This window comes from Microcebus murinus, chromosome 18 (assembly GCF_040939455.1).
Source record: "Microcebus murinus isolate Inina chromosome 18, M.murinus_Inina_mat1.0, whole genome shotgun sequence".
NCBI classification, from domain to species: Eukaryota; Metazoa; Chordata; class Mammalia; order Primates; family Cheirogaleidae; genus Microcebus; species Microcebus murinus.
Window position 1 is genome coordinate 41123492 of NC_134121.1, and position 27018 is coordinate 41150509.

Here is a 27018-nt window from a genome sequence, read left to right on the forward strand (position 1 = left end):
GCTTGGTCTGGCTTTATTGAAGGGAAAGGGAGGCGGGTGCTTGCGGGAAGGCTGGGAGGGGGTATGGTCCACGACACTCCTGTCTGCACTTAGAGCAGCAGTTCACACGCCAGAGCGCGCCAGGCACCCGGGTGCATGTCGAGGACGCAGGACCCCGTGGCGTACCCTCCGGATCGCGGGCTGGCTCCGGGGTAATGACATGCGCCCCCGCTGCGCTTCCGGGAGCCGGGCCGTAGACTCTTCGTGGGGAAACAGCTCCCAGGAGGGTCCTCGCTCCCACGGGGGTAGCCTCGGGCGGCGGTGCTCGGCGCCGGGCATTCTGCTGACAGGCCGGTCCCAAAGGGGGCGCCCGGAGCGGCCCCGTGCCACGCCGCGGGGACCCGAGGAGCCTGCCGGGCGGGCGCGGCGTCCGGGCTTCCAGACCCCGCAGGCCCCTGCGCGTGCGGAGCCCAGCGGCGTCTTCCGGCCCGAGGCGGGGCCGGGCGGGCGGGGAGGAGGAGGGAGCGGAAAGGTGACCGGGCGGGTGAGGTCGCGGGCGCGGCACTCCGTGGGTCGTGAGCGGCGTGGGAGCGATGCTGCGGCCGGCGGCGCGCGGCGCCTGGGTGAGCACCTCATGCCCAACCCAGCCCAGGTCTCCCCCGCTCCTGGTTCAGGGAGCCCCAGTCCCCGGCCAGGCCCGGTCCTAAGCCCCGCCCCGTCCCAGGCCCAGCGTCCCCAGGACCCCGCGCAGCCGCCGGCTTCGCAGCTCTCCACTCAGCAACCTTTCCCTGAGCTCCTGCTGGTGCCAGGATCTCCCCAGCAAGACTCCTTGTGACCCCTTTTTCGGATCCTCATTTCTCCCGCTCCCCTTTAGCCTGTTAGCTCTTCCCTCCCAGATGGCTCCCCCTGGCCTTCCCTTGTCAGTGATTTTGTTTTTCTGTTTCCAAACCATCGTCTTGTGATGCCTGTGTGCCTTGCAGAACCTGAACCAGAGGCGGGACATCTCCTCCTGGCTAGTAAGTACCCCCAGCCTCCCCTCCTCCTGCACAAGTCCCCCAGGCCCCGAGACCAGGGAGTGGAACCAGGAAGAATACGGCCGTATTCTCCAGACTCCAGGCTCCCAGCGCCTTGCCTCTGTCATCCTCACGGCTCTAGGGGAGGTGGAGTCGACCAGAGGGCACTGGGCAGGGATCCCAGCTTTGGCGCTGAGGACAGCAGTGCCTTATTAACTGAGCACCAGGTGTGGGTGGCCCTGCTGTAGGATGGCAGGATCTGAGCCATTCCTCTCTAGCACCCAGGTAGGAGCCAGGGTTTGAGGGAGGGCAGTTGGACCTTGAAACCTGAGTGCCTGCATGGCCTTGAAATCTCTTTTCTATCCAGAGCTCAGGGTCCTTATGATGTCCTGGGGGGAATGTCCTTGCTGGGTTGCATCAGATCAGCCTCCTGTGGAAGAAGCCTGCCAAACCCCCAGTCCAGTGGGAAACTGGCAGGAAAGTGCTTCTGGAGTTTGAGCTGACCCTGAGCCCCTCATCTTCCCTGGCCCCAGGCCCGGTGGTTCCCCAAAACCCCAGCCAAGTCTGTGGTGGCCCTGAAAACACCCATCAAGGTGGAGCTGGTAGCTGGGAAAACCTACAGGTGGTGTGTGTGTGGCCACAGCAAGAAACAGGTGAGAGACCCTGCCCCACCTTCCCGTTGACCTATGACACTTCCCGTTGACCTGTGACCTATGGGACAGGATAGTATCTCCTGGGAGTTCCTACCCAACATGGACCTCTTCTTTCCACACATACCTGAGAGACACCAAGTGGGCTTGGAGGTGAAAGAATACTCACCACCAGCAGCCTTGAGCTCATTGTGTGCATCTACCCCTTGAAATGAAGCTGGAGAGACAGAAAGTCACACAGCCAGGCTGGTGGAGCCCAACTTCTGGATGCTTCTGGTCTCTTTCCTTCTCAGAGGCACCTTCCTGGGCTCCCAGCTCTAAGGCACAGAGAGGTGCGCCTGTCTCTTTCCCCTCGCTCTTTCCTACTTCTGGGAAGCTTCTGGGCCATAGGTTCCCAGGCCCTTGACCCCAGTACTGAGAAGAGATTCTGCCCAGGCTCTCCTGCTCCCAAAGCCTCCCAGCTTTCCCCTGTGCTCCTCTCTGGTCTTCTTCCAGAAAACCCTTCCCTTTCTGTTAACAGTTGATGTGACTTTCCTGGTGGTCTGCCACAGCCTGCTGTCTTCTCAGCCTCACTGCCTGCCTTAGACCCCTTCTTCCTGCTGCCCCAGCGGGAACCCTGCCCATATTCTTAAGCCTCCCGGGCGGGCCCCTTTCCTTGTTGAGCTAAGCTCTGAACTATGTTTCTCTAAGCCATGTAGTATGGTGTCAGCAACCCAGGGTCCCAAATCCCACTTATTGCACCTGCCTCATGCCCTCTGGGCCAAGTTGTTTTTTTTGTTTTTTTTTTTTGAGACTGAATCTCACTTTGTTGCCCAGGCTAGAGTGAGTGCTGTGGCATCAGCCTAGCTCACAGCAACCTCAACCTCCTGGGCTCAAGCAATCCTCCTGCCTCAGCCTCCCAAGTAGCTAGGACTACAGGCATGCACCACCATGCCCGGCTAATTTTTTCTATATATTTTTATTTGGCCAATTAATTTCTTTCTATTTTTTAGTAGAGACGGGGTCTTGCTCAGGCTGGTTTCCAACTCCTGACCTTGAGCGATCTGCCCACCTTGGCCTCCCAGAGTGCTAGGATTACAGGCGTGAGTCACCATGCACGGCCAGGTTGCTGATTTTTATTGGCACAGTTCTCTCACCTCTCCTCCCATCCCACCCTGTTCCAAGGTCCAGAGGCCTTGGGTCCAGCTCAGCCACTAACTAGCAAGGCAAGTTATCTCTCTGGGCCTGTTTCCATCACCCAGTTTCTGCTTGAGCAGCTTCTGGGAAGATGGGGGGGTGCACTCCTGCACCAGGTGGCAGGTTTGCTATGGGACCTCCCCTCCTCCCAGTTGTGCTGGTTGTTAGCTGGAGCCAGACAAAACTGCTATGGCAGTGTTAAGGCATGCAGGCACTCTCCAACCCAGAGTTTTTATCCTGGGAACATGAGAAAAAAAGAAATTTCATGAACCAACAGAGACTCATAGCCATTTAAAAAAAGCCTATTAGCGTAAATGTTGCTGATACCAGAGGTCACCTTGAAAATTCTGTCCTTGTGTCCAGGCCTTCTAGGCACCCCAGGGACTAGTGCTGTAGATATGTACTTAACACTTACTACCGGCAGAGTGCATGATGACCATTATTTATTTTATTTCCTTGTGACAACCCTACTCATTACCCCCACGTTACATGAGAGGTGAATTAGTGAAGCCAGGCAGCCTTCCTCCAGAGCCTGGGCGCCAGAGACTGTGCTCCACTTCTCCTGAGTTCCAGGACCTGCCCTGCCCTGCCCAGGAGGTGGGGTCAGGTCTTTGACTCCTCTCTTTCTCCCTCCAGCCCTTCTGCGATGGCTCCCATTTCTTCCAACGCACTGGCTTATCCCCACTCAAGTTCAAGGCCCAGGAGACCCGCACTGTGGCACTTTGTACCTGCAAAGCCACCCAGAAGCCCCCGTACTGCGATGGGACCCACAGGAGTGAGCGGGTGCAGAAGGCAGAAGTGGGCTCCCCACTGTGAGAGGGTGGCCTTGGCCCGGGCCTGATGGGAAGCCCTTTGTGCTGAGCGCAAGAAGGGATCACCAAAAGACCCCCGCACCCACAGCTGGCTTGTGAAGGAATTGATCCTGGTAACCTGAGGCCCCAGTCTGGGGCAGCTGGGAGTGGGCCCCTAGTTCAGCACCCACCGGTGGTGAAGACAGCATTAAACAAGCATGTCCACCCAGAGTGGCGTCCCTGTGGTCACTGGTGTGAGGCACTTGCCTATTTCCTGCTCCAGGTTTCAGCCTGTATGTGGGCTGTGGACACCTGACCAGCCGCAGGGAGGGCAGTTCAGGTTCATCCCATATAGACCCTCAAAGGTAGGGAGAACCCAGAGATAAAATGAGGCTGGGGGATCCCCCACCATTCCCCCCTTCTCAGTACCCCAAAGAACTACAGGCTCCAGAGAGTATGCAGCATTTATTACAAAGCCAAGAGATACAAATGTCCCAGGGTAGGAGGAGGGTACAGTCACAGGACCTCAGACATACGACAAGGTGCAAACACAGACAAACCTGTTGGGGGGGCGTGTCCCAACCCACACACCTGGGTTGTGATAGAATCTCCAGTCTTGCCCCCTCACCTCCTCCAGATCTATGTACATTTGAGGAAACGAGGTGAGCAAGGATCCGTTGGGGCCGGTCCCTATGGAGGTGGTCCACTGACCTCTCCAGAGTGGGGCTGGGGTCAGAGCTGCCATCTTGTGCTTTTAGATGCCGCCATTGCTCTGTCCTGCCGGGGCCTCAGCAGGGGGTGGAGAGGGACCTGGAGGGCTGTTTGTCTGTGGCAAAATCTGGGGTCTGTGCTTGTCTGAGGTTAACCCCATCCCACCCCCTCCACCCCAGCCCTAAGTCCTGCTAGTGAGGCTTCCTGGGTGAGGGCAGGGGCCAGGAGCGGGTGAAGCGCTTCACAATCCTAAAGCCACAGTGGATTTCAGGGGCTGAGGCCTCCTGTGGCCTGAAATCTTCCACAAGATAAATGATGAAAGGGCCACACACAGTAGAGAGAAAAAAAGAGGCAGAACCATCTCTTCTTTGCACGGAGTTGCCACTGCCAGAGGGGCGGCGAGGGAGATGCCATCTCTGCAGCCCTGGCCCCTCGGAAGCAGGGGATAAGCCACACTGGTCAAAGGCACTGTCTTGCAATTCTCTGGACATTCAACAACGGGGGCCCTGGTCAGGGGCAGGACAGCAGCCAACATGGGTAGAGAACAGGGTGCACCCCTACACGCAGCCAGTCAGAATTGTGCCTAAAGCTTTGGGGGCTGATAGGGCCCCCTAATATCCCATCTGCCTTGGGAAACATGGAGGGGGGGCAGAAATTTACTGGGCCTCACATGACCCCTCCAGTCTACCTCCAGGTGCCCCCCAAAAGAGAGCAGAGCAAATTACACAAGACCCCCTAAAAATGAACACCCCATCCCTCACACATACACACACACATAAAGTTTGTTTCCTGTGGCATTTAAATTAATCTGGTTGGTCCATAGAAAATAAGTATGTATATTTGGTTTTTCCTATGTACATATATATAGATTTATTTATAAAACCCACGCCCCCACCCCCAAGGTGGGAGGAGCTGGGGAAAGTAGAAGAGGTGGAAAAAAAGGGCCCAGAAAAAGTGGAGAGAATAAAGAGGCATGGCTGGAAAGGAGGGCCAGGGTCCCTTTCCTCAATTTAAGGGGGTCACGGGTGCGCCGTTGACAGTCATCTTGCGCCCCCTGCTGGTGGAGGATGGTGTCTGCAGGCAGTTCGAGGTGCCACCATTGGCAGCTGTGGCAGCCCCACTGGCTGTCGAAGGGGGAGTGGGGGAGGTAGGGTGGGTGGCAGGTGGCCCATGGGAGCTGGGAGAGCCATGGGAAGGGGTGGCTGGGCTGGGCAGGGAGGAGGAGGTGGCCGGCAGGGTGGCAGGGCTGGGAGCCTTGTCGCTGACAGACTCACACTCGGACGCCCCGCTAGTGTTGGTGCCCTCAGAAGGGGTGGGCACTGCGGGCAAGGTGAGCCGCTTGCAGGCTGGCTGGACGCGGTACTTGAGGGGGAGAGGCCCGTTCTGTGGGGAGAGGGAGGAGAGAGCCAGGGAAAGGGAGGGTGTCAGGAGAAAACAGGCCACCAGGGAACCACCCAGCTCCACCCCACAGTGCCCATATAAGAAAGGGAAGACACAGGGTCTTGGAGAAGACAGAGACACAGGGGCACACGAAGACCCAGAGACTTGGAGAGAAAGAGGAGAGAGGGAAGCTAAAACGCAGAGGGCACCTATGTCTGACCCCACATTGGGGCAATCTGCCAAAGGAGCCTTTCCTTTCAGAAGTCATCAGCAAGAGATGGCCCAGAGGCTGACCTGGTGTGGCAGGTCACCCTAGACATGCCAGCTCATGGGGCAAAGGATGAGCTGTCTGTGATTAAGGGAGGTTGGCCCATGTGGCCACAGACGAACACCAGCCCCCGCAGCGGTCTGCTCCCTGCCCAGCCCGGCCCGCCAGGCTCACCCGCCGCCAGGGGTAGATGTAGGCGATGTCCATGAGGGTGTAGTACTCCTTCAGTGGCTCGTCCTCGTACAGAACCTCCACCTGGGAGGGAAGCAGAGGACCCCATGACCCTGGTCAGACTCAGGGCTCCAGGCTGGGAGTCTTGGGGACTGGGAGGCACGGCAGAGGAAGGGTAGATTTGTAGGTGGCCCCTCTGTCCTCTGGGGTTTCACTGTGGATTTGACTTCCCTATCTGGGTTGTCCCAACATAACCACCAGGTGGGAAAGGAGCCAGAGAAGATACCCCCATTGTTAACCCCACCATCCACACCGTCTAGGTGTCCTATCTCCAGCAGCTCTCCCAGAGGAGCTAAAAAGGCTCAGGGGAATCTCCTGCAACTCTATCACCCCTGGCTGCACCCAGGAAGCTCTAAAATATACCAACGCTTGGGTTTCAACCCAGAGATTATGACTTAGTTGTTAAGACGTGAGTCCATTCACATGACTTAATGTGCAACAAAGTTTAGGATCCACTCTCCTAGATCCTCATTACTCAAAGTGTGGTCCGGGCACCTTCAGCATCTAGGAGCTTGTTAGAAATGCAGAATCTACTGAATCAGAATGTCTATTTTAACAGTATCTCCAGGGGATTATACATACACTCAAGTCTGAGAAGCAACGTCCTAAAGCTCCTCTGGAATTTCAGACTGGGTTTCCTGCAGCCAGCTGGCCCCAGAGAAGGCCCTGCATGCTTGCACACGCTCTGCCACAGTTCTGCACATGCATGTGCACGCGCACACACACACACACACACACACACACACACCCCATCTTGGTCCCATGCACCTCTGCATGCTGACTTCAACAGACCTAGACCACCCCACCCTGACTTGGTTTCAACCACCCTTCTACAGGGGCTCAGTTACACAACTGAGGGGAGAGGGAGGAGAAAGCAAGCCCTAGGTGACACCCCGCCAGTCCTGAACAATGGCTGGAATGCACAAATTGTCAGACAAACCGTACAGACACTGAGTTTTTGAAAGTCGTGGGGACCAACCTTGTACTTGCTGGGCACATCCATCTTGTTGCGAAGAAACTTGGCAAGATGCATGACGGTCATGGCTGCCGGGCACCGCAGGAAGCGCACCCCTGTCTGCTGGGGCAGAGGCACCACGGGAGGTGTGCATCCCAGGCCACTCCCTCCCAGCCCACATCCCATTCCTGGGATGGCCCCAGCCCTCACCTTCTCCTTGTCCCCATCCCCATTCTCCAGGGGGCCTTTCTTCTCCTCCCGGTCCCTGAGGGAGGAGAAAGGGGGAAGCTAGGGAGACGCAGGAGCAGGCAGGCCCCCCAGTGCATACATCCAGAGGGACCTCCCAAGGGAATGGGGCCAGGGTGGGAGAAGTGGGCGATCTAGCCTGGAGCCCAAAAGGCCTGAGCCTGGGCGGGACTTGCCTGGCACCTTCGTAGAACTCGATGGAGAGGCTGACAATCTCATCATCGCTCAGAGCACCCTTCTCCTGCTCTAGGACCTCGCCGCGGTCCTCGTTGGAGCCGTTGGGGACTGCAGAAGGAGAGAGCTCTGAGGAGTTGGCAGGAGATGGGGAAGGGGGCCTGGCAAGGACCCAGGGGCCACAGAGCTCCTGGGGTGAGCCCGGCCACCCTCTGGGCTAGCTGTCTGCACAGGGAGGCGCCGTGGAGGAGGCCGGAGGACAAGTGGAGGCAGCGCTACAGACCTGCGTGGTCCTGTGAACACACTCACCCTCAGTCAGGGGGTAGGCTGCATAGAAATCCCGTCGCCGTTTCATCTCATCTGGAGGAAGGAAGCAGGGTGAGGAGAGGACCACAGGCTGGGAAACGGGGCTGTGGGCAGGAGGAGGAAGGGTGTGCAAATACCTTTAAAAAGCCCAGGGACCAATTTGTAGACAATGTCTTGGAGGGTTTTGTCAGATCTGGGGAAAAATATACAGGGGCCCGTTAGCAGCCACCCCTGCTCCCATCTCCCCAGCCAGGGGACCCCTCTCCCCAACGCGCTTCCTTAGACCCAGCGCCAGGCACTGGCGTCCCTGTCTGGGCTTTACCCCTCTAGTACCTCTTAGCCCATGGCAAGCTGGGTGCAACCGGAGGGAGGGGAGGGGCCTGGGTCCACACCCGTGCTCTGCCAATCCTGCCACCTTGGCTGCGGGAAGCCAGCAGGGGTGAGGGGGACACAGGGACGCTGACCCAGAGGATGGGCACAGGCAGGAGGGGCAGTGCCAAGCCCACCTGATGCTCAGCAGTGGGCGGGTTTTATGGACCTGCACGTCACACATGGGGCAGTACTTGTTGGTCTCCAGGTAGCGCACGATGCAGGTTTTGCAGACTTGGGGGTGTGGAGAGAGAAAGGAGAGTCAGAGCCCCTTCCTACCCCAAGACCAGCCTCCATGCCCCCTGCTCCGATCCAGACATCCCTTCTCTCCACCTTGTCCCTGCAGTTCAGGCCTGCTCAAAGGCCCAATGTGTGTTTGGCGCATTTGGCAATTTCCCTTTATCCATCCTTAGGGAGGACGGATCTTGTGTGTCTGTGTGAGAGACAGGCTGATGTCATGTACAGCTTAGAAGGTAGCCCCGAGTCCCATGCCCCTCGATGGAGTACTAAACAAGAGCCAGCCTGTCGGACACCTCCCTGGGTCCTCAACCCCTTGCCACCAAGCCTATAGCACAAACAAGGAGTGAAATTTCAGCCAGAGATGCAGGAGACAGCTGAGATTTCAGATGCAAGTCCCTGAAATGAACAACTGGGCTGAGACGGCCCCTAGGCAGCCTCTCTGCCTAGGCTTCCCATACACATGTGGCAGTGTTTGCTCTTCAGGGCAGGGGCTGTGTTCCACCTTCCCTCGGCAGTGCCCCCAACCTGAGCAGAGGCTGCCCGCCCTGAGAAGCACCCCCTCTACCCAACTCACAGGAATGCAAGCACTCCACGATGGTGGTGGCATCGATGAAGTAGCCCCCACAGAGGGCACACATGAGGTGAGGGTTCAGCTCCGTGATTTTGATCCGTGTGGTCCGATGCATGATGCCGGGGTCGGGGGGTGGGGGGACTGGGGAGCGTCACCCTGGGAAATGGAAGTGGAGTCAGAAACCCAGGGATCCAACAGCCCCTCCCACGCCTCACTCCACACCCCCCAGCAACAGCTCTCCCTGAGCCCAGGGCCCTAATCTGCCTTGAAGACGGGCCTGAGGGCACGCATGTGGCTGGTTCCTTCTGGCCCCCTCTTAGTGCTCACTGGGTGCAGGGGCTCTGGAGAGTCACATAGCCTTGAGCAACAAGGTCAGGCTCCATCTCAGGAGCAGCAGGAAAGACTGAAGTTAGACCACAGGAAGTGCTACCCAACAACTCCCTCCCCAATCCCAATCCATATTCACTCAAGTGGTCACACATTTAAAGACTATTAAGAGGCCCCCTGCAGTGGCTTGCTCAGGCCCTTGTAATCCTAGCACTCTGGGAGGCCAAAGTGGGAGGATGGCTCAAGGTCAGGAGTTTGAAACCAGCCCTGAGCAGAAGCGAGACCCTTTCTCTACTAAAAATAGAAATAAATTAATTGGCCAACTAAAAGTATATAGAAAAATTAGCCGGGCATGGTGGCGCATGCCTGTAGTCCCAGCTGAGGCACTCGGGAAGCTGAGGCAGAAGGATTGCTTGAGCCCAAGAGTTTGAGGTTGTTGTGGCTAGGCTGATGCCATGGCACTCTAGCCTGGGGGACAGTGGGAGACCCTGACTCCAGGAAAAAAAAAAGAATACATGTGAGACTCTGTCTCAAAAACAAAATAAATAAATAAAGACTATTAAGAGCTATGAGGAAACTTAGATATATAAGCCAGTGCCCTGAACTTCAAGGCATAAAAGAAGGGAAGAAAAAAATTATCCTCGCTCCCTCAACCCCTCCACCCAGGTGCAAGTCCTCAGACTTGGTCTTTCCACTCTATCCTCCCTCCCTTCCATTCCAGACACTCACTCCTCCCCCAGGAAGCCTTTCCTGGAGACACCATGGGCCTGAGTTTGAAGGCAGCACCATTCAGTTTCCAGGCCCGGGACTCAGGCAGGGAATACTGAAGGTCCTTACATGCCAGAAGCTGGGAACACGCAGCTCCAGCCTGTCCCTAGGCTGGGCCCTGCACTCTGCAGGAAATGGCAGTCAAAGAGCTTAGGCAAAAAGACTACCATCCCTGCCACAGGGATTCCTGCCACCATGCCCCTGACAGACAGCCCCATGTCCAAGTTCCCACTAGCACACTGTGGTCCACGACCTCCCTTTCCTGCACATGCAGAAATTTCCCCATACGGGCACTGCTATCCTCCCACTGCCTCCTGCCCTGGTGACACCTCTGCCACCTGTTCACAGGCTGTCCAGCAACAAACCACAGGCTCTCACAGATGTCTGCCAGAGCTAGGCAGAAAGCTTTCTGTCCCCAGCCCACCCAAGCCTAACAGGGTCTGGTGAGGTCAGTCAAAGTCCAGCTCTTTCTCTGTCCAGCCCACCCAAGCACCCCGCCAGCCTGGCAGGGTCCAGCAAGGTCAATCAAAGTCCGGCTCTGGATTTAGCCACTGTGCTCACTTCTTGGTATAGAAATAAAACCCGCACTTAGAAGGGTCGGCCCCTCCCTCCCTCCTCTTTCCCAGAGTAAAAGTCCAGGGGTGGGGCCTGGGAGGGTGGCCAAGCCCCAACAGCTCCTTTACAACATACTCATACCCTTCTCTCCTTTCCAGAAAGATTTCTAAAGCCACCACACTGGGTTTTCTAGGATAAGAAATTCACAGCCGGGATCAGCAGTTTCTATAGAGACCCCAGGATGAGTCTGGCCAGGACCCAAACAGCCAACAGAGGCCCAGGGAACCTGGCCAGAGACCGAAAGAGACCGAGAGACACAAAAGCCACACGTGTGAGAGAGACCACATTGCAGGGCAGACAGAGAGGAACAAGCTAGCCCCACAGCAAGCCCAGAGACACAGTGGAGAGGCAGCGGCCCCCCAAAAGCTAAGGATGAAAGGGGTTCCCACCCCACATAGGGTGGCCTCAGCCAGCACTCCCTGCACGGGTCCCCCCTTCACAATTACGCAGAAGGCTGCCGGCTACTCCACTGTTTGGTCGTTTCCATAGTAACCCTATCCCTGGCAAGATGCCCAAATATTATTACAACCATCCAGAGGAGAGAACAATCCAAGTGGCTGTCTCTGATTGTGTGTAATATCCATTGCGTGTGTACGTGCCGTCTAGGCCTGCAAAGGTACTTCCTGTGACTGCTTGTCCTGTGCCTGTGTCCAGATGCATCTGTATGTGTGTGCGTGTGAACGGCCAGAGACAAAACATGCTGGGGGTCGATCTCACACCCTCAGCTCCTTCTCCTCTCTCATACACACATGCACGCACGCGAGCGCGCGCACACACACGCACATGCACACACGCGCGCACTCCCAGGCTCTTCACACTGCCTTAGCCACCTCATTCAAACACTCACTGTGTTTGCAAAACAGACACTTGCCTTTAGAAATACACACACACACACACACACACACACACACACACACACACACACAGTGCAAATGGCCACGCCCTAACCCTCTCCCTTCCCATTTGGGAGAATTCAGACCAAGCCTATGCCTCAGGCCCCTTTCTGGACAAGAGGGCAAGGGACTCGCTTATTCAATCAAATGCTCCTCCTTCTTCTGTTTAAGAAATGAGCCCCTTGCCACATTCCCTGCCCCCCCCCATCCCCATGGGCCTCAAAATGTTACCTCTGGGGCTGGGGGTGGGGAGAAGCACTGATTGGTTCCTCACTGATTGCCATGGTTACCTGCAGGGCCCTGCTAGCAGGTGCCAAGAGCAATGTAAACAGGAGCTGTTTCCCCAGAGCACCCTCTCCCCATCTCCCCATCCTCAGGAGGACTGGGGGCGCACCCATTCCTGACACCCAGTTGGTCCCCAACTGCAACTGGCTGGTGTGTTGCAGGAAGGTGAGGAAAAAGGGGTGAGGGGTGCCTGGAAGTCCAGCTGTCATCACTTTAGGGAACAGGCTGAGAAATGGGAAGAACTTGGCAAAGAGTGGGAGAGAAGGATCCTAAGGAGGAGAAAAGGGAGACCGAGGGCCATTGCCAGTGGCCTCTGTGGAGCTCCGAGCTTTAAGGGGTCAGTCCCAACTGTACCTCACCATCCCCAGTGGACCTGACCCAGTCACCCCCAACATAACCTTTCCCCCAACCAGAAGCCAAGCCCTTCAAGATCTTCTGTCCCCAATCCATTCTCTGGGCCGGCCCGGCTCTGGCTACGGTAGCAGGACAGGACCTTGATCAGCAACCAGCATCTGGCACCCAGTGCTGACTCCTCCCTGCCAGTCAAACCCGGCAGCTGTCGTTCCCCATCCTCAAAGCCTCCTACTAACAGAGAACACCCCCACCTCTCCATTTTGACCAGTCTCTTTCTGGAAGGTGCCCTGCAATTTGGGCCTCTCTTGCTGTCAGTTTCTTTGTGGCCTCCAGTGGATGCAGCCAGGGTCGCTGTTGCTGCCTCAGATGGCAGCTGTAGCACTCTTTCCTCTGCCCTCCCTCCAGTGAAATGAGCCCAACTCCTTCACTAGAAAGTCTCCAGGTCTTAGGAAAAGTCACTCAAGGTCACACATCCAGATGTCAAGAACTGCAGAAGTGAAAGGGATCTCAGAAAGCACCTTGTCCAATCCTTTCATTTTACAGACGAAGAAACTCAGGGAGAAATGACTTGTCAGAGGTCACACAGTAAGGCACTGGTGGTCTGTGACAAGGTACTGCCTGACTCCCGTCCCAGTGCTCTTCTTCACATGCTGGCACCCAGGCCAGGCTCCTTAACGCGTCTAAGGGGGTGCCTCCATCACAGCAGTTAGCTGGAGTGGCAGGAAGACCACTCAGCAAGCATTCTGGAAGGGAGTCAGTCTGGCCAAAACATGCCCATCAGTGCACATTCTCACCTTGAGGTAGGAAAAGGAGAGGGAAGAAGACCCTCATTGCTCACCCTACTTTCGTGGGGAAACTGAGGCTCCATGGAAGCACAGTGGGCCAGAGCACAGCATCAACATCAGACCCTGGGTTCTCAGGCTCCATTCTTCTCCCAGCTTAGCGGGCTCCACTGTGCAAGCCCCGTGTATTTGTGTTTGGGGCCAAAGGATCTGCCTGGGGACCCTGTGAACCTCTCAACTTTCCCTGATCTGAACACTGGAGTGAGAATCTGCTTCCCTGTTCTCCCAAGCATCAAAAAGGCCTCTAGCTTCCTGAAGCTGGGCTAACTCTACCCTCCCTCCCCTCACCTCTCAGCTCCCTAAGATCAAACAAAGACCAAAACCCAAAATATACACTCAGAGCAACACATTACCAGATACACACACATACACACACCGCCAGATATACACACCAGATTCCTCCATCTCTCACACTCACAACAGCCAAGGCCAGATAGACATGACACCACACACCCACAAATACGCACACAGACGCTTGGCTAGACACACCCCACCATACATGCAGCCAGACTAAAAGCCAGGCCCACACTTGCCAGATGCACAAGCCATCCCCACCCACCCATCCAGAAGCACACAGCCTGCCATCCCTGCTTGGAACCAGACCTGCAACACGCATCAACCTTTTGTGCATCCCTGGTCCACCCAGGGCAAACAATAACATAAGTCTTCCAGCAACAAAGGCAGTTCAGCTCCCCACCTCTGCTCTGGGGGCCAGAGGCTGGAGGGCTGAGGTGGGCATCTGACCTGCACAAAGATGTAACCTCTTCCTGTGCAGCCTCTCTCCATTCCCATGGCAACAGCTCCATCAACCAAGATCTCTCAGGCTAGGCCAGGGACAGCAAAGTCCCCCTTCCTGCCCACCCTCAAAGACTTCAACTTGAACCCTACCCAGCTACACATGGTCTGGATCCTGGGGTCAGTTTCCTGTCTCATTCCAAAGACAGTTCTAAGGCCTCAACCTCCCAACCCCCAACCACGAGAACCGCTGGGAAAATCTCCCCACCAAAAAGCTGCAACAGAGCTGGCTTTATACTCTTTCTTCAAGTAATAACACCTTTGGGGGGGGGGGAGTGGGGACGGGGAAGGAAAGAAATCAGAGTTTCAGGAACAGAAACAAACTGCAAGAGGCCCAGAAGAGGAGGCATGACAACAGAGTGGGAAACCACCAGGAGGCACCCAGCTCGCGCCAGCGACTGGGAGCCCTGGAGAGACTGAGGCAGTGTCGGGAGTAGAGTGGAGGACTCTGAGACAAAGGCCAGAGGAAGCGCAGAGTAACACTTCCACAATATTTATAGGCAAACTGCCACCCCTGTCCACCTCCAGGCCGCCTCCTTCCTCCCCAAGCCAACCAGAGCAATTCTGGGCAGACGCGGGCAGTGGGAGAGGGGGGTATACCTGGAGGGGGGTATACCTCCCACCGTGGAGACAGGGGGTGCAGGGGGTGTCTGCTTGCCCAGGGGTCTCACCTCCTCAGAGGTAACGCCAGGAGGGCCTGGGGAGGGAGGGGAGGCTGGCCTGCCCAGGGGTCTGCAGACCGCTCCTGCCTCCGCCGGCGAGGGAAATATCACGACAAATCCCGCTCTTCCCTTTCCACCCCCTCCACCCAAGCTCTCCCAGGAGCCTGGGTCAAAGCACCAGGGACCCCAGTTACCTGGTGGCCGCTCCCACCTTCCCCAGAGCCAAACTTTCGGCGGGGCCTGGGAGGGGTGCTCGGGAGAAAGAGGCTCTGCAGAGGTGGTTAGGGAGGGGGCGGGGCGCCCCGTGCTGGGTCCCGGGCAAGGGGACCGGCTGGGGGAGGTGCCCGACAGGACCCGGACCCGGCAGGGAAGGGCGCCCCCCCTCGGCCTCGCAGGAATCAAAAAGCACGTCCCTTCCCTCCTGGCCTCAAGTACTCGCGCGTCCACGCCGCCCCAGTGCCCACGGGAGAGGCGACCCCTGCCCAAAAATAAAGGGGGTAGATCCGGTAGAGCCAGGGGCGGGGAGGGGAGGGGTAGGGGGCCGTGATCCAACCCGGCGCGCACCCCCAAAACCCTCATGGCTGCCCCGGACCTTCCCCCTCGCTATCTCGGGAGCAGGGTCTACTAGGGGGCTGCTGCACAAAGAGGTGGTGGTCGAGGGAGACGCCAAATCGTTAAAAGGGGGAATCCACTTCGGCCATCTTGGAAGGGAGGAAAGGGAAAAAGGGGCAGAAAAAAGGGAGAAAGGAAGGCGGACGGGGCGAGCCAGGACAGGGGCTGGCGGGGCGCGGGGGGGATGCGAGAGCAAGCTCGGCTCCCGGCTTCCCCCCTCCCACAGGGGTTTGTAAAGGAGGGAACGGCCCCATCCCAATCCCCAGATGGTTATAGGGTAGGAGAAGGAAGGGGGAGTCCGCGCCCGCTTACCTGGGTTCGGGGTCCGGTGGGTCTCGGGGAGGGGGGATGGGAGGGAGGGAAGGAGGGAAGGGAGGGGAGGGGGGCCGCAGCCGTGTGGCTCGCTCGGGCGGCGGGAGGGGAGAAACCTACGATAAGAAAGGAGTTTGTGAAAGCGGCTTGGGGTGGGAGGGAGAGAGGGGAGGGGAGGGGACGGGGGGTAGGGGAGGGACCAGAGTTGGGGGGGAGACAAAATGGCTTTTTCCTCCAGACAAGAGTAGTCCCGCCCACTACTCACCCACGTGACCTCATTCCTTCAGGGTGCTCGCGGAGAGGGAGAGAGGAGGGGGAGAGGCTCGCGCGGCTTCTCCCCGCCACCGGTGTCCGGTCCCCCAAACCGGGACAGGACCCCTCCCTCCCCAAACAGCCTCCCTGACCCTGGAGGGTGAATCCCCCTCCCTGTTAACCGCTGCAATTAGCTGCTTCCCCTCAAAATATGTGTGCCCCCCACGCCACTGACCCAGAGATCCCCACCCCTAGCTGGGGCGCCTGGAAAATGGTGACAAGAGGACGGGGCTGAAATGTGGCTCGCAGTCCTCCACGCCCCGGCCTAGACCAAAGGGCGCAGGGCTCGGGCGGAGGACGCGACGCCTCCAGCCACGCGTCGGGTGATTTTCATTCACTCCAAGTGACACTCCCTTAAAATTAATAACTGCATCTGTAAGAAAAGCTGCCCCTTTCCCCCTCGGCGGCCGGATCGCTGGCTCTAAGACGCGGCGCGCGGGGACCCAGCCCGGGCGCCTCAGGGGGAGCAAACCGCAGGAGCGGATGGGAGTGTGGAGGGCGAGGCCAGGGTTGGGGGGCTCATGGCGGGGGTCTCAGTCAGCTGTGGCGGCGGCTGGTGCCCGCGGCGTACTCGGGCGAAGAAGGGAACGCAACCCCGGACGGGGAGACCAGCTGGAGACGCGAACTCGGACTCCAGGCCTGGGACACAATAACCCGGTCGAAGGCGAGAGGCCAGGCGGGACTAGAAAGCGAGGCGCCGGGGCTCGAAAATGGGCCCGCGCTTTTTCCCTGCCCTGAACGCTTCCCGCATTTTTCGCTCGCGCCGGGCGCTCCGCGCGGCTGTGCGCCTCCCTCGCTGAGGCGGCGGGAGGAGCCGGCGAGCGCGGGGGGCCGGTGCCAGCCCACCCGACCGAGTTGCCGGCTCCACCCAGCGCCCGGACTCAGGTCCCCAGTGGCTCCGGCGGCCGGAGGGAGACCAGGGGGCGGTCTTGGAAGAGCCTGGCGGAGTGGTGAGGCCGGCGCCAGGGAAGCGAATCGATACTGCGTTACGGTGACAACCGTGGGCCTCATTAGAACGATCGATTCGTTCATTCGTTATTCACGATTTATTAGGGATAGCCACGGTGTCTGTCCCTCCAGAGAGTCGGTTATCCGGCCAGAGCGCCATTAAGCGCACTGACGCTGGGTGGCTCGAGTTGGGAAATTTAGGAAACGAATCCGCCAAGCTTCGGAGCGTCTGCCTCCGTCCCTCCTTGCTGGCAGCCAAGCAGCCCCAAAGCTGGGGGCCGGGACCAAGCGCTTTCACTCTCTGGCCGGCGACCAGTAGACCTGCGGACACTGGCCGCCGAGTGACCCCAGCTTCAGTGCTCAGCCCACACCGGCTGAATGGGCGCAGAGAGGAAAGGAAGGGCGGGAGAGATTTCCGCCCAGAGGGAGTGGTTGAGAACCAGCGTGAGAAGGGCCAAGGGAGGATCCGGTCACCTGCTCCCCTGTTCCTGCAGCAGTTCCTCGGCCCCTGTGGAAAGGGGGCTTGGCGTAGACACGCCCACTGTCCCCGGCGCAAGTGTGTCGCCGGCGTGCTGGCCTTTGCCGGGGAAGACTCGCGCATCCACTTGCTGTCCCGGAGAGGAGCGTGGCTCTCCCGGCTTGCCTCTCCTTTCGGGCTTCAAGACCCAGAGCAAGAGAAACTTGTAGGGGCTTCGCGGAGATGTTGGTCCCTTCGTAATCCACACGGCTGCCCCCGGGATTGAGGTCTCCGCTGCGGCCCGTTAATCCTGGAGGGCTGCCCGAGGGGCCACTGTGCTGAGTGGGGAACCATTCACTTAACCCTCAGGTATTAAGCCCCATTCACTCTCTTCCCGAGAGAGAAGGAGCATGCTGGAGACCTTGCGACCTACTTAAACTCCAATTTAATCTCTTCCGTCCTGGACGACCAGTCCCCACATCCCTGGCCTTTCTAGTTTACCAGGAAAATCTTCGGACGCAACTCTTCCCACATCTGAATTTCTCTGGTTTCCCAGTCTTTATTCCATTAACCAACACAGAAGCATGTCTTGTGCCAATGTCAAATACTGCACTAGGCACTGGGGACATAAAGCTGATGAGCCGGGCTTTTGCGCGGGGCGCTCACAGGCCAATGGGAGCAAACCCGGAGGGACACAAGCCTGTCCCGCCTGTCCCGTTAGAATCCACAGCCTCTGATGTGAGCTCCCGCCAAGGGTGGACGAGCACTGGGAAGGGCCATCCAGGAGCCTCCGTTGAGCCAAATATTGAGACACCAAGTGTCGAAGGAACTGCTTAGGAGTACTTTGCGATCCTCCACAAAGGTCGAGACTCCCACCCTGCTTCCTGGAAGGCGCCGCTGCAGACATTAGGAGCCCCTTGATTTTGTGTTTGTATGTCACGCGGTCCTCTAGCTGACGAATACTTACCAGAAGAGTCACTGTGTCTGTCACAGACTAGAGGCTCTCAGAGGGCAGGAACGTGAGAAATCCAGGTAATTATTCCTGGCACATACTATGGGCTATTGCGAGGATAACAGCCCTTATCAAATGATTACTGTAATAGGAGAGGGTGGCTTTTCTAGTGCTTTCATGAATGTCTTTATCTCTGTGTCCTTCACACCTTTTTTCTCCAGAAAGCAATGTCCTTTGTCAGTTTCTGCTTATTTCCCCATCCTCCTCCCCATTCCTCTGTATTTCTAGGAAAAAAAAATGTTTGTTCTTTCCCTTTTCCTGATGCCTCTCATATTAAATGTTTCTCTTCCCCCTCTCTCCATTTTCTAGGGGTCTTCCCTCACTGCACCGCCTATTTCTCTGTAATGTCCCATCTTTCTCTGTATGTCACAGCTATATTCTTCCTTTCCCACCTTTGTTTCTCTTCGTCCTTCAATTGGTCTTTGCCTTCCTCGCTCTCATTACTCTCTTCCCCTCCAAATGTAATATTTGTAACAAGATAGTAACATCGCTTGAGGCATATAACGGAAAACTGTCCAATCTCCACTGAAAATTCATTCTTAATCCTACGAAAAATGCATCCCGAAACGCGTTATACACAGTGAGACAAAAACCTGTCTTTGGGTTTCCTGCAATCCAGCTTGGAGGCGGGGCGAGGAGGGGGTGGAGGGAAGTGCTGGAGAAATGATTCCATCATTGACTGAATAACGTCGGATTTTCAACCACAATGACTCTCTTATTTGCTACAGAAAAAGTGTTACCGCTGCCATGTCAACAAAAATATTTGGCTTTTGAGCAAAAGCTTAATTTCCAACTCCCGAAAAAAAAAAAAAAAAGAAAGGCGTCCCTGGGTGGGCTCGAACCACCAACCTTTCGGTTAACAGCCGAACGCGCTAACCGATTGCGCCACAGAGACCGCGACGATCACTAGGGTGGCAGAGAGCCGAGTCATTGGGAGCGAGCCCGGACGGCGCAGAAACCACAACGGAGAGCCCGCCACCAAACTAAAGAAATCGAAGGGAAAGGTCCCGATCCTGAGAAAGGGGCGGCGGGGATTGGGAGGGAAGGACTCGGGACGCGCACACTTCTCTTGCATTGGCACTGCGAAGGGTCGGCACTGGCTATCCTCAGGTTCTACCTTAAATGTGGAAAGGCCCAGAACATCCCTTTTTAGGGTGACGTGAGACTTGGGGAAACGTAAAGTCTACCTACAAGACGTCCCAAGAAACAACCTCTGGTCTTAAAAACTCCCAATTACAGCTGAATCTTGCAGAAAGCAGTTACCCTTCCTATCCTCTCGTATCGTTAAATTTGCACTAAATGGGCGCCTCGTATATATCACGCACTGTTCTGGGCCAGTGATTATCCAGAGCCTAGCAAAGTGCCTGGGACACAGTAGATGCAAAGATTTCTCAAGTGAATAAATAAGCCAGCAGGAGTACTAGCTAAACTCATACGGCATGTTGATAAGCGCCCCGGCGTCCCTCCAGCTGGGGCCGCAGCCCCCCAAACCCGGTTTCACAAGCGCACGTGCGCGCAAGTCCAGCCCCGCCGTCGCGGCGGTCCCAAGTCCAGGTCCGCCGAGATCCCAGCATGCACCGTGAGGCAAGGCTGTCCCTCACTCACAGTGACTTTTCACTTTCCTCCTTCCCCGCCTCCGTTTGGCTTCTCAACCAAACGATGCTGTACCGGTGACTGACAGGAATGTACACCAATAGAAAACCCAAGTAGCCAGGAAGAGTCGGCCTATCAGCCCAGGGAGAGGAAGCAGCGAGAGCGGTTGCGCAGTGAAGGCGAGAACCGGTTTACGGGAATTGCACCGGAGGTCGGGGGTCCTAGTACACCGCAAACATGGTGAGATGGGGAGCAAAGGGGCACGGGGAAAAGGATTGAGAAACGGGGAGGACGTCAGGGGAAGTTTGGGGACAGAGCGGGCGTAGGGGTCAATGGAAGGAAGAGGCTCTGGTTCGAACGGGAGTGGACCTCGGTGAGGACCAAGCGGCGACTGCGGCTCCTCGCTGCCACACAGTGCTCATCTCAGAGCTGCAGTTTCGGGCGTCCAGGCACTTCCAGAATGGAGAACGAACGGGGCGTACAGGAGTCTTTGGGGCTGGGGCTGGGTCGGGAGCCGTGGCAGCGTTTGCCCCCTCGAGCTGAGCCCCTCTGCTTTGTCTGCCCCAGTCTATTATGTCCTATAACGGAGGGGCCGTCATGGCCATGAAGGGGAAAAACTGTGTGGCCATCGCTGCAGACAGGCGCTTCGGGATCCAGGCCCAGATGGTGACCACGGACTTTCAGAAGATCTTTCCCATGGGTGACCGTTTGTACATCGGTCTGGCCGGACTCGCCACTGACGTCCAGACAGTGTAAGTGTCAGGGGTCCCCGCTCACACCCAGGCCCCTTATTGGACCATCCTTGCCCGATTTCTTGAGCGGCTTGGGTGTCAGTCATCTACCAAACACCATCTGTGAGTTCAAAACTTTGCGGGACACCATAGCGATAAAGAGATGTATCCTAACCAACTTTTACCAGCATTTACTCTGTGAAAAGCATTTTATGTTCGTGGACTCATTTAATCCTGTCGTGCTGCTGTCCTCTTTGCAGATGAGGAAACTGAGGGTCTCAATGTCTTGCCCAAGATGCAAGTTAATGAGTGTCAGCCAGGATCCCAACGCAGGTCTCTAAGGCCAGGGTGGTTGACCAGTCTCTAAATAACTTCAGGTCTAGTTGGGAGACAAGACAGACATACAGAAAGATAACCAACCCATGATGAGTTAGTGCATGTTAACTGCCAGCTTAGCTATCTAATTGCCAGTGGATTTGAGAGAAAGGAGAGTCTGGGGGATGAGGTAGGTAGCTGTTGTGATGGTCTTGGTGTGAGAGTTATGGTCCTAATGGAGTAGTAGTGGTGGAAAGGAAGAGATTTCTGAAAGTTGTTGCTGATCAGTGGCTAGTTGGGTATTGTGGGGCCAAAGAAAGAGCAATTTAACTGAAGTCAAAACCTGTGTCTTTTTTTATCTAGTATCTAGACTGCTGCCTGACATGTAGGCAGTCCAGAAAAGTTTGAAAGATGATTCCTGTTTTGAGCATGTCAACTGTGAAATAGAAGAATTAGGAGGACTGGTTTGGGAGGAAAGTTGACAACTTTGATTTTGACACCAATTTAGAGCGGATAAGGCAAGCCAAATAGAAACATCTTACAAGTAGTTGGGGTTTTGAAATTTCCTCTCAGGGTTGGAGAGGCATTAGTGATGTGTTAAATCTGTGGGAGCAGATTCTGGAGAGACAAAGTATGTAGAGAAGGAGAAAATCAGCTGCAGTTTGAAAGTGGAGCCAACTCCTAGGCTCAAGGGATCCTCCTGCCTCAGCCTCCCGAGTAGCTGGGACTACAGGTGTGAGCCACCGAGCCCAGCCCAGGATAATATTTCAAGAGGAAACATGTGGTCACAGATTGTAGGTGCTATGGGAAGTCTGTGGCTTAAGGAGCAGCAGTTCCTAGGACTTATTTCCTAGAAGTTCAGAAGACTAGTTTGGTAATATGGGTGGAAGCTTGTCATGAAATGTTCTTTCTCATTTTTCTGAAAGCCACCGTCAGTCTCAAGAACATAATGCCTTCCTGAGATCTAGCCTAGCCTGCCTTTTCCTGTCCTGGTAGAGTCAGAATGACAGCTTAGGGTTCCTGGCAGTGTGAAGACTCCCATCAGCTTTCTCTAGTCACTGCCATTCTCCTTCCACCATTTCCTTTTTTTATGGGAGGCTCTTCTGAGTTTGCTTGCTTGTAGGCAATAACTGTTAATTTCACTAGGCCTCAGTTTCCCTACCTGTAAGATGTAGCTAAAGTTGTTTCTCAGGCTTTCTGCTCTGGCATCCTACAACTCATTGCTTTGCCGTCAGCAGGCATGGCATTGGTCTGCTCTATGTAGGGGCTTTTCTGAGGCTCTGAAATGGCCTTGGGGGAATGTATGGCCTTTTTTCTTAGTCACCTTCCAGACCGTGAGCATAGTAGCTGTTGCTTGTTAACACATATAAGACTTTGCAGTTTTCCCTTTGCAGGGACTGAGACTATATGTCTTCTTATGATCCTCCTGACCTCCAGGGTGAACACTAGGGAACATTCAGCATTGACTTACTAACTTGCTTTTCTCTGACCACAGCGCCCAGCGCCTCAAGTTCCGGCTCAACCTGTATGAGTTGAAGGAAGGTCGGCAGATCAAACCTTACACCCTGATGAGTATGGTGGCCAACCTTTTATATGAGAAACGGTGAGTGGAAATATAGCCTAGGACTGAGGGAATACAGAAATCTTTGAATGTAGTATGGAGTGGGTACCAAGGAAGGGGATTCTTTTTACTTACTGTTTTATTGAGAATATTGGCCATTAGTTATTGAGTATTTTATACAGATGTTACCTCACTTTATAACCCATTATAAGTTGAAAATGGGCATTTTATAGACACGATGGGATGCAAAAACACAATATCTAAAAAACGCTTACAACACAGAACACTGTAGAGCATCAGTTGTTTACCCTTGTGATCATGTAGCTGACTGGAAGCTGTGGTTCTCTGCCACTGCCCAGTATCATGAGAAATATTCTATTATACTGTATAGTGCTAGCCCAGGAAAAGATCAAAATTCAGAGTACAGTTTCTACTGAATGTTTATCACTTTCACACCATTGTAAAGTTGAAAAATTGTGAGTTGAATCATCGTAAGTCAGGGACCATCTGTATATAAAGATCCTTAAGATTGGTTTTTCCCGGCTGGGCACAGTGGCTCACGCCTATAATCCTAGCACTCTGGGAAGCCAAGGCGGGCAGATTGCTCGAGGTCAGGAGTTCGTGAGCAGCCAGAGCAAGAGCGAGACCCCATCTCTACTATAAATAGAAAGAAATTAATTGGCCAACTAATATATATACAGAAAAAATTAGCTGGGCATGGTGGCACATGCCTGTAGTCCCAGCTACTTGGGAGGCTGAGGCAGGAGGATTGCTTGAGCCCAGGAGTTTGAGGTTGCTGTGAGCTAGGCTGACGCCACAACACTCACTCTAGCCTGGGCAACAAACTGAGATCTGTCTCAAAAAAAAAAAGATTGGTTTTTCTCAAAGACCATTGTCTAGAACAAGTTTCTGATGAGCTGCCACTTCTTTCTGGTAGACAATAAGAGTAACCCAGCCCCCTGAATATCCCTCTTTGCCTTGCCTGCTAGGATGCACAGAACAAAACTTTTGTGTTCAGAGTGTCTTGTATTCCATTCTAAGGGTTCAGTTTTATTTTTCTGTGTTTTTCCTATAAACTGCCTCAATTTTTTTTCTAAAGAAGTAGAGGTATAAATGTACAAACAGAGGATCAAATGGTGGTAGGACTTTGGATTAGGAGAAGGAAGATTAGAAAAAAACAGAACTCCCAAAGAAAGGAAGAGGTAGTGAGGGTCAGGGGTGAGAAGGCTATGAAGGTATCAGAGGAAAGAAGATGAAAAAGTCTTAGAGTATTGCCAGATGCCAGGAGAGGGGGAAAGGGTTAAACAGAGCTGGCCACAGGGATAGGTGATCTTTCCAAACAGGTCCTTCATTTCCCACCCTGGGTCTGGGCCAAGGCCTCGTCTGAATAGGCCTGAACATGAAAGTGAGCGTTCTTGAGTTTTGGTTTCTCTCTCTGGTGCTGGCCCCTACAGGTTTGGCCCCTACTACACTGAGCCGGTCATTGCCGGGTTGGACCCGAAGACCTTTAAGCCCTTCATTTGCTCTCTAGACCTCATCGGCTGCCCCATGGTAACTGATGACTTTGTGGTCAGTGGCACCTGCGCCGAACAAATGTATGGGATGTGCGAGTCTCTCTGGGAGCCCAACATGGTGAGTTGGTGGCATGGAACAGGCCTGGGCTCTGAGGTACACACCCTCAGCCATCAGGGGAAAAATACGTTTATGTGACAGGTAATGGGGAGAATGGTATAGGTGGGAGAGAAAGTCACAACTGCCGCTTCTTGGGAGGATATCCAAAAACTCCACCTGCCAGAGCAGGCTGGTGTTAGAGGAGAGCACCTTCCGTTAGGAGACCCCCATCAGATGTTTGCTACAATAGTAAATAAATTATTCCTTACACAGGGTTTATAGGGTTCTCATACCCACTCATTGAACAAACCTTTTACAAGGTGTAGGTTTAGAGGCAGCTGAACAGAATGGGGCTGGGAACCAGATTGTCTGGGTTGGAAACCTGGATCCACCCACCACTTAATGTTCTTGGGTAAGTCACTTTACCTCTCTCTGCCTCCATTATGTCTACTGTAAAATGGGGATGATAGAACCTACCTTAGAAGTGGTATTGAAGAAAACACGCAAAGAAATCCACAAGTGAGGGTCGGTTGTTATTATTGAGTGCTTTGGGGAAACCAGAAACACTCTGCCTTCAGGAGCTTGCTGCAGTCTAATGAAACAAGATAGATGCCCAAATACCTGTAAAATGCAGTTTGATGGGAAGAGGAGAGAAAAGGCCTGGTGGGAGAAGAAACAGCCTGTGCAAAGGTACAGGAGGGGCCAGATGTGTTCATTGACTGGCGAGAGCTGCGAGTGGCTGCAGTGTGGGTAAGACATGTAGTGAGGTGATGCTGGAGCTCAGGATCGGGGTGAGACTCTGGAGGGCCTGGAATACCAGGCCCACAGAGTTGAACTCTCCCTGGCAGTAAGGAACCTGAGGAATCACAGGCCTGCAGGAAGGTATAATAGGCTATTAATGCCTGTAGGGGGCACTGAGGTTCTGAGCAGAGATTGTGGCAGTGGGGTGGGGGAAGGGCAGCCAGAATCAAGAGAACCTGATCACTTAAAACAGAAGTGAACAAGGAGATACAGGGGATGGCTGAGTTTTCTGGGCTAACCAAGATAGAGAATGTAGAAGGAGCAGGTTTGAGGGGAAATGAGTTTGTGGTTGCACAGGTTGAGTTTTCAGACACCTGTTAGACATTTGGGAGGAGAGCCCATTAGGTAGCTGATAAGCACATTGGTGTCAAATAGGGATTCCTCTCCCTATTTTACAGAAGAGAAATTGAGGCTCAGTGTAGGGACATACTATTTGCCCAAGGTCACATCACTGGTTAGTGGAAGAAATTCAGGGCTTGAAGTCCCTTTCACTTTCCTTATCACATCCAGGGAACCATCCCTTAATTCAGTTGAGGCAGGGGCCGGAGCTGGGAACCTTGAGCCTAGAAAAGAGAGTTAAGGGACACAACTATTATGTACTCACAATAATTAAAAATTAAAGAGTTAAGGGACCGGACCAAGTTGGGGCCTGAGGCTGTGGGTTTGAAAGGATTCTTCTCTGTTGACAGGATCCAGAACACCTGTTTGAAACCATCTCCCAAGCCATGCTGAATGCTGTGGACCGGGATGCAGTGTCAGGCATGGGAGTCATTGTCCACATTATGTAAGTATGAGTTGACAAAAGTCTAGATGCTTTGCAGACACCTGCCTCTATCCCTCCCTCACAAACAGCTCCCTCGTCAGGTATGAAATCAGAAAGGTGCTTTTCGCAGGCGCAGTTTAGCAAGTCATGCCTCCCTCTGTTAGGTGAGGCTCCATGACGCTGAGTCTTCTCCCCTTGCTCACAATAGACATTTCTTTTCTTCTTTAACAGCGTCCCCTAAGTCTCAGGGATGTGTGTGGAGGCAGCTCTCTATCCTCTCCCCCAACTACCACCAGTCTGGAGCCAAGAGCTATGTGATATACTGAGCTTTGGGGACCATTTTCCATCCCCAGGCAGCTCCCCTAACTGACATCCCCCTTTTTCTCCCCTTATATGTTTGGGGCTGTCACTAGGAACTTAATTGCATAGGGTAAAAAGTGTCCTCCCATCTGCTTTCCTACATTCCAGAGTAAGCATTTGGACCCTTTTATGGGCTAGCCTTCTTAATTACCAGGAAAAACACAGAATTTACCACCCAAGGTTCTTTTGTGTTCATTGGAGTGAAGCCCACTGCACCTTCACCTGTTCCTGTTACGTGTTCTCTAGGCCTGGGGTAGCTCATTCCCTTTGTTGGGCTTCATAGTCTCGCCCTGAATAATTTCTGGGAAAGCCTCTGCTGGGTGGTTTCACCTGTGCAAGTCTTTGTTCTCACCCCTCCCCTTCCTCACAGCAGACGAGAAGACAAGCAGACATTCCTATAACTGGAGGACAGTTATGCCTAGAGTTAGCAGAGCAGCTGTCTGTTCTGTTCCCTTGCCTGGGGCTCAAGGGCTTGGTGCTGAGAGCTGGAGAGGGAGGTGCAGTCACGGTCTGGATGGGTATAGATGTTTTCTTGTGATTTTCTCCCTCTACAGTGAGAAGGACAAAATCACCACCAGGACACTGAAGGCCCGAATGGACTAATCCTGTTCCCAGAGCCCACATTTTTTTTTTTTTTTTAAATAAAATAGCCTTTCTTTCATTCCTGCTTGTTTTTGATGCTTCCCCACAGATCTCTGTTCCAGCTGGGCAGTTACAAATAGCTTCTTGGGGTATGGCTTAGCCCTTGGGTTTTCTTTTTGACTTGCACTGTACTCCACTGGGACACCAGTGGGAATAATCTACAAGTCACTTGTTGAGTGCCTGCTATATGCTAGGCCCTGCACAAAGTGCTTTACACATTTTAGAATTTAATCATCATAATAACTTAAAGTAATTAAGATTGTCCTTATTTAGAGATGAAGAGGAGTTAAATAACTTATCCAAGTCTACTTTAGGAAGGGGTAAAGCAAGGCTATAAACCCATTTCCATTGACTCCAAAGACTAGAACCCTTTTCACTGAAATTAGC

The 27018-nt window shown here is 54.5% G+C and overlaps 3 protein-coding genes and 1 non-coding gene across 5 annotated transcripts; 2 read left to right on the plus strand and 2 right to left on the minus strand.

The window, feature by feature from the left end:
* Positions 1-72: 72 nt before the first annotated feature.
* Positions 73-3840, plus strand: CISD3 (CDGSH iron sulfur domain 3). Its single transcript, XM_012765953.3, has 4 exons — positions 73-602; positions 960-995; positions 1526-1645; positions 3455-3840. Exons 1-4 carry the CDS (start codon positions 573-575, stop codon positions 3632-3634), a joined length of 366 nt encoding a protein of 121 aa, XP_012621407.1. The 5' UTR covers positions 73-572; the 3' UTR covers positions 3635-3840.
* Positions 3841-4061: 221 nt separating this feature from the next.
* Positions 4062-15669, minus strand: PCGF2 (polycomb group ring finger 2). Of its 2 annotated transcripts, none has more exons than XM_012765950.3 (10): positions 15526-15669; positions 9064-9216; positions 8387-8483; positions 8018-8073; positions 7884-7934; positions 7577-7685; positions 7365-7419; positions 7179-7274; positions 6143-6223; positions 4062-5703 (listed from the first exon to the last, which is right to left on the minus strand). In XM_012765950.3, the coding sequence occupies exons 2-10, from the start codon at positions 9173-9175 to the stop codon at positions 5326-5328; spliced, it is 1035 nt and encodes a 344-aa protein (XP_012621404.1). In that variant the 5' UTR covers positions 9176-9216; positions 15526-15669; the 3' UTR covers positions 4062-5325. The 2 variants fall into 2 exon arrangements, with proteins under 2 accessions (XP_012621404.1, XP_012621403.1); XM_012765949.3 differs by having other exon boundaries at positions 7179-7277; positions 15526-15657.
* A 3406-nt stretch (positions 15670-19075) lies between these two features.
* Positions 19076-19149, minus strand: TRNAN-GUU (transfer RNA asparagine (anticodon GUU)). Its single transcript has one exon. It is a non-coding gene; the product is annotated as a tRNA-Asn (tRNA).
* Positions 19150-19940: 791 nt separating this feature from the next.
* Positions 19941-26650, plus strand: PSMB3 (proteasome 20S subunit beta 3). The gene is made up of 6 exons (XM_012765952.2): positions 19941-20087; positions 20415-20599; positions 22389-22496; positions 23909-24086; positions 25556-25650; positions 26544-26650. The coding sequence occupies exons 1-6, from the start codon at positions 20085-20087 to the stop codon at positions 26590-26592; spliced, it is 618 nt and encodes a 205-aa protein (XP_012621406.1). The 5' UTR covers positions 19941-20084; the 3' UTR covers positions 26593-26650.
* Positions 26651-27018: the final 368 nt, after the last annotated feature.

Coding starts and splice junctions, on each gene's coding strand:
- CISD3 (XM_012765953.3), top strand. CDS start 573: ATGCTGCGGCCGGCGGCGCGCGGCGCCTGG. Junction 996..1,525: donor GGGACATCTCCTCCTGGCTA/GTAAGTACCCCC, acceptor CCCTGGCCCCAG/GCCCGGTGGTTCCCCAAAAC. Junction 1,646..3,454: donor GTGGCCACAGCAAGAAACAG/GTGAGAGACCCT, acceptor TTCTCCCTCCAG/CCCTTCTGCGATGGCTCCCA.
- PCGF2 (XM_012765949.3), bottom strand. CDS start 9,175: ATGCATCGGACCACACGGATCAAAATCACGGAGCTGAACCCTCACCTC. Junction 6,224..7,178: donor ATGTGCCCAGCAAGTACAAG/GTTGGTCCCCAC, acceptor CTTCCCTCCCAG/GTGGAGGTTCTGTACGAGGA. Junction 5,704..6,142: donor ACATCTACCCCTGGCGGCGG/GTGAGCCTGGCG, acceptor CTCTCCCCACAG/AACGGGCCTCTCCCCCTCAA.
- PSMB3 (XM_012765952.2), top strand. Junction 20,600..22,388: donor GCCACTGACGTCCAGACAGT/GTAAGTGTCAGG, acceptor CTCTGACCACAG/CGCCCAGCGCCTCAAGTTCC. Junction 24,087..25,555: donor CTCTCTGGGAGCCCAACATG/GTGAGTTGGTGG, acceptor CTCTGTTGACAG/GATCCAGAACACCTGTTTGA.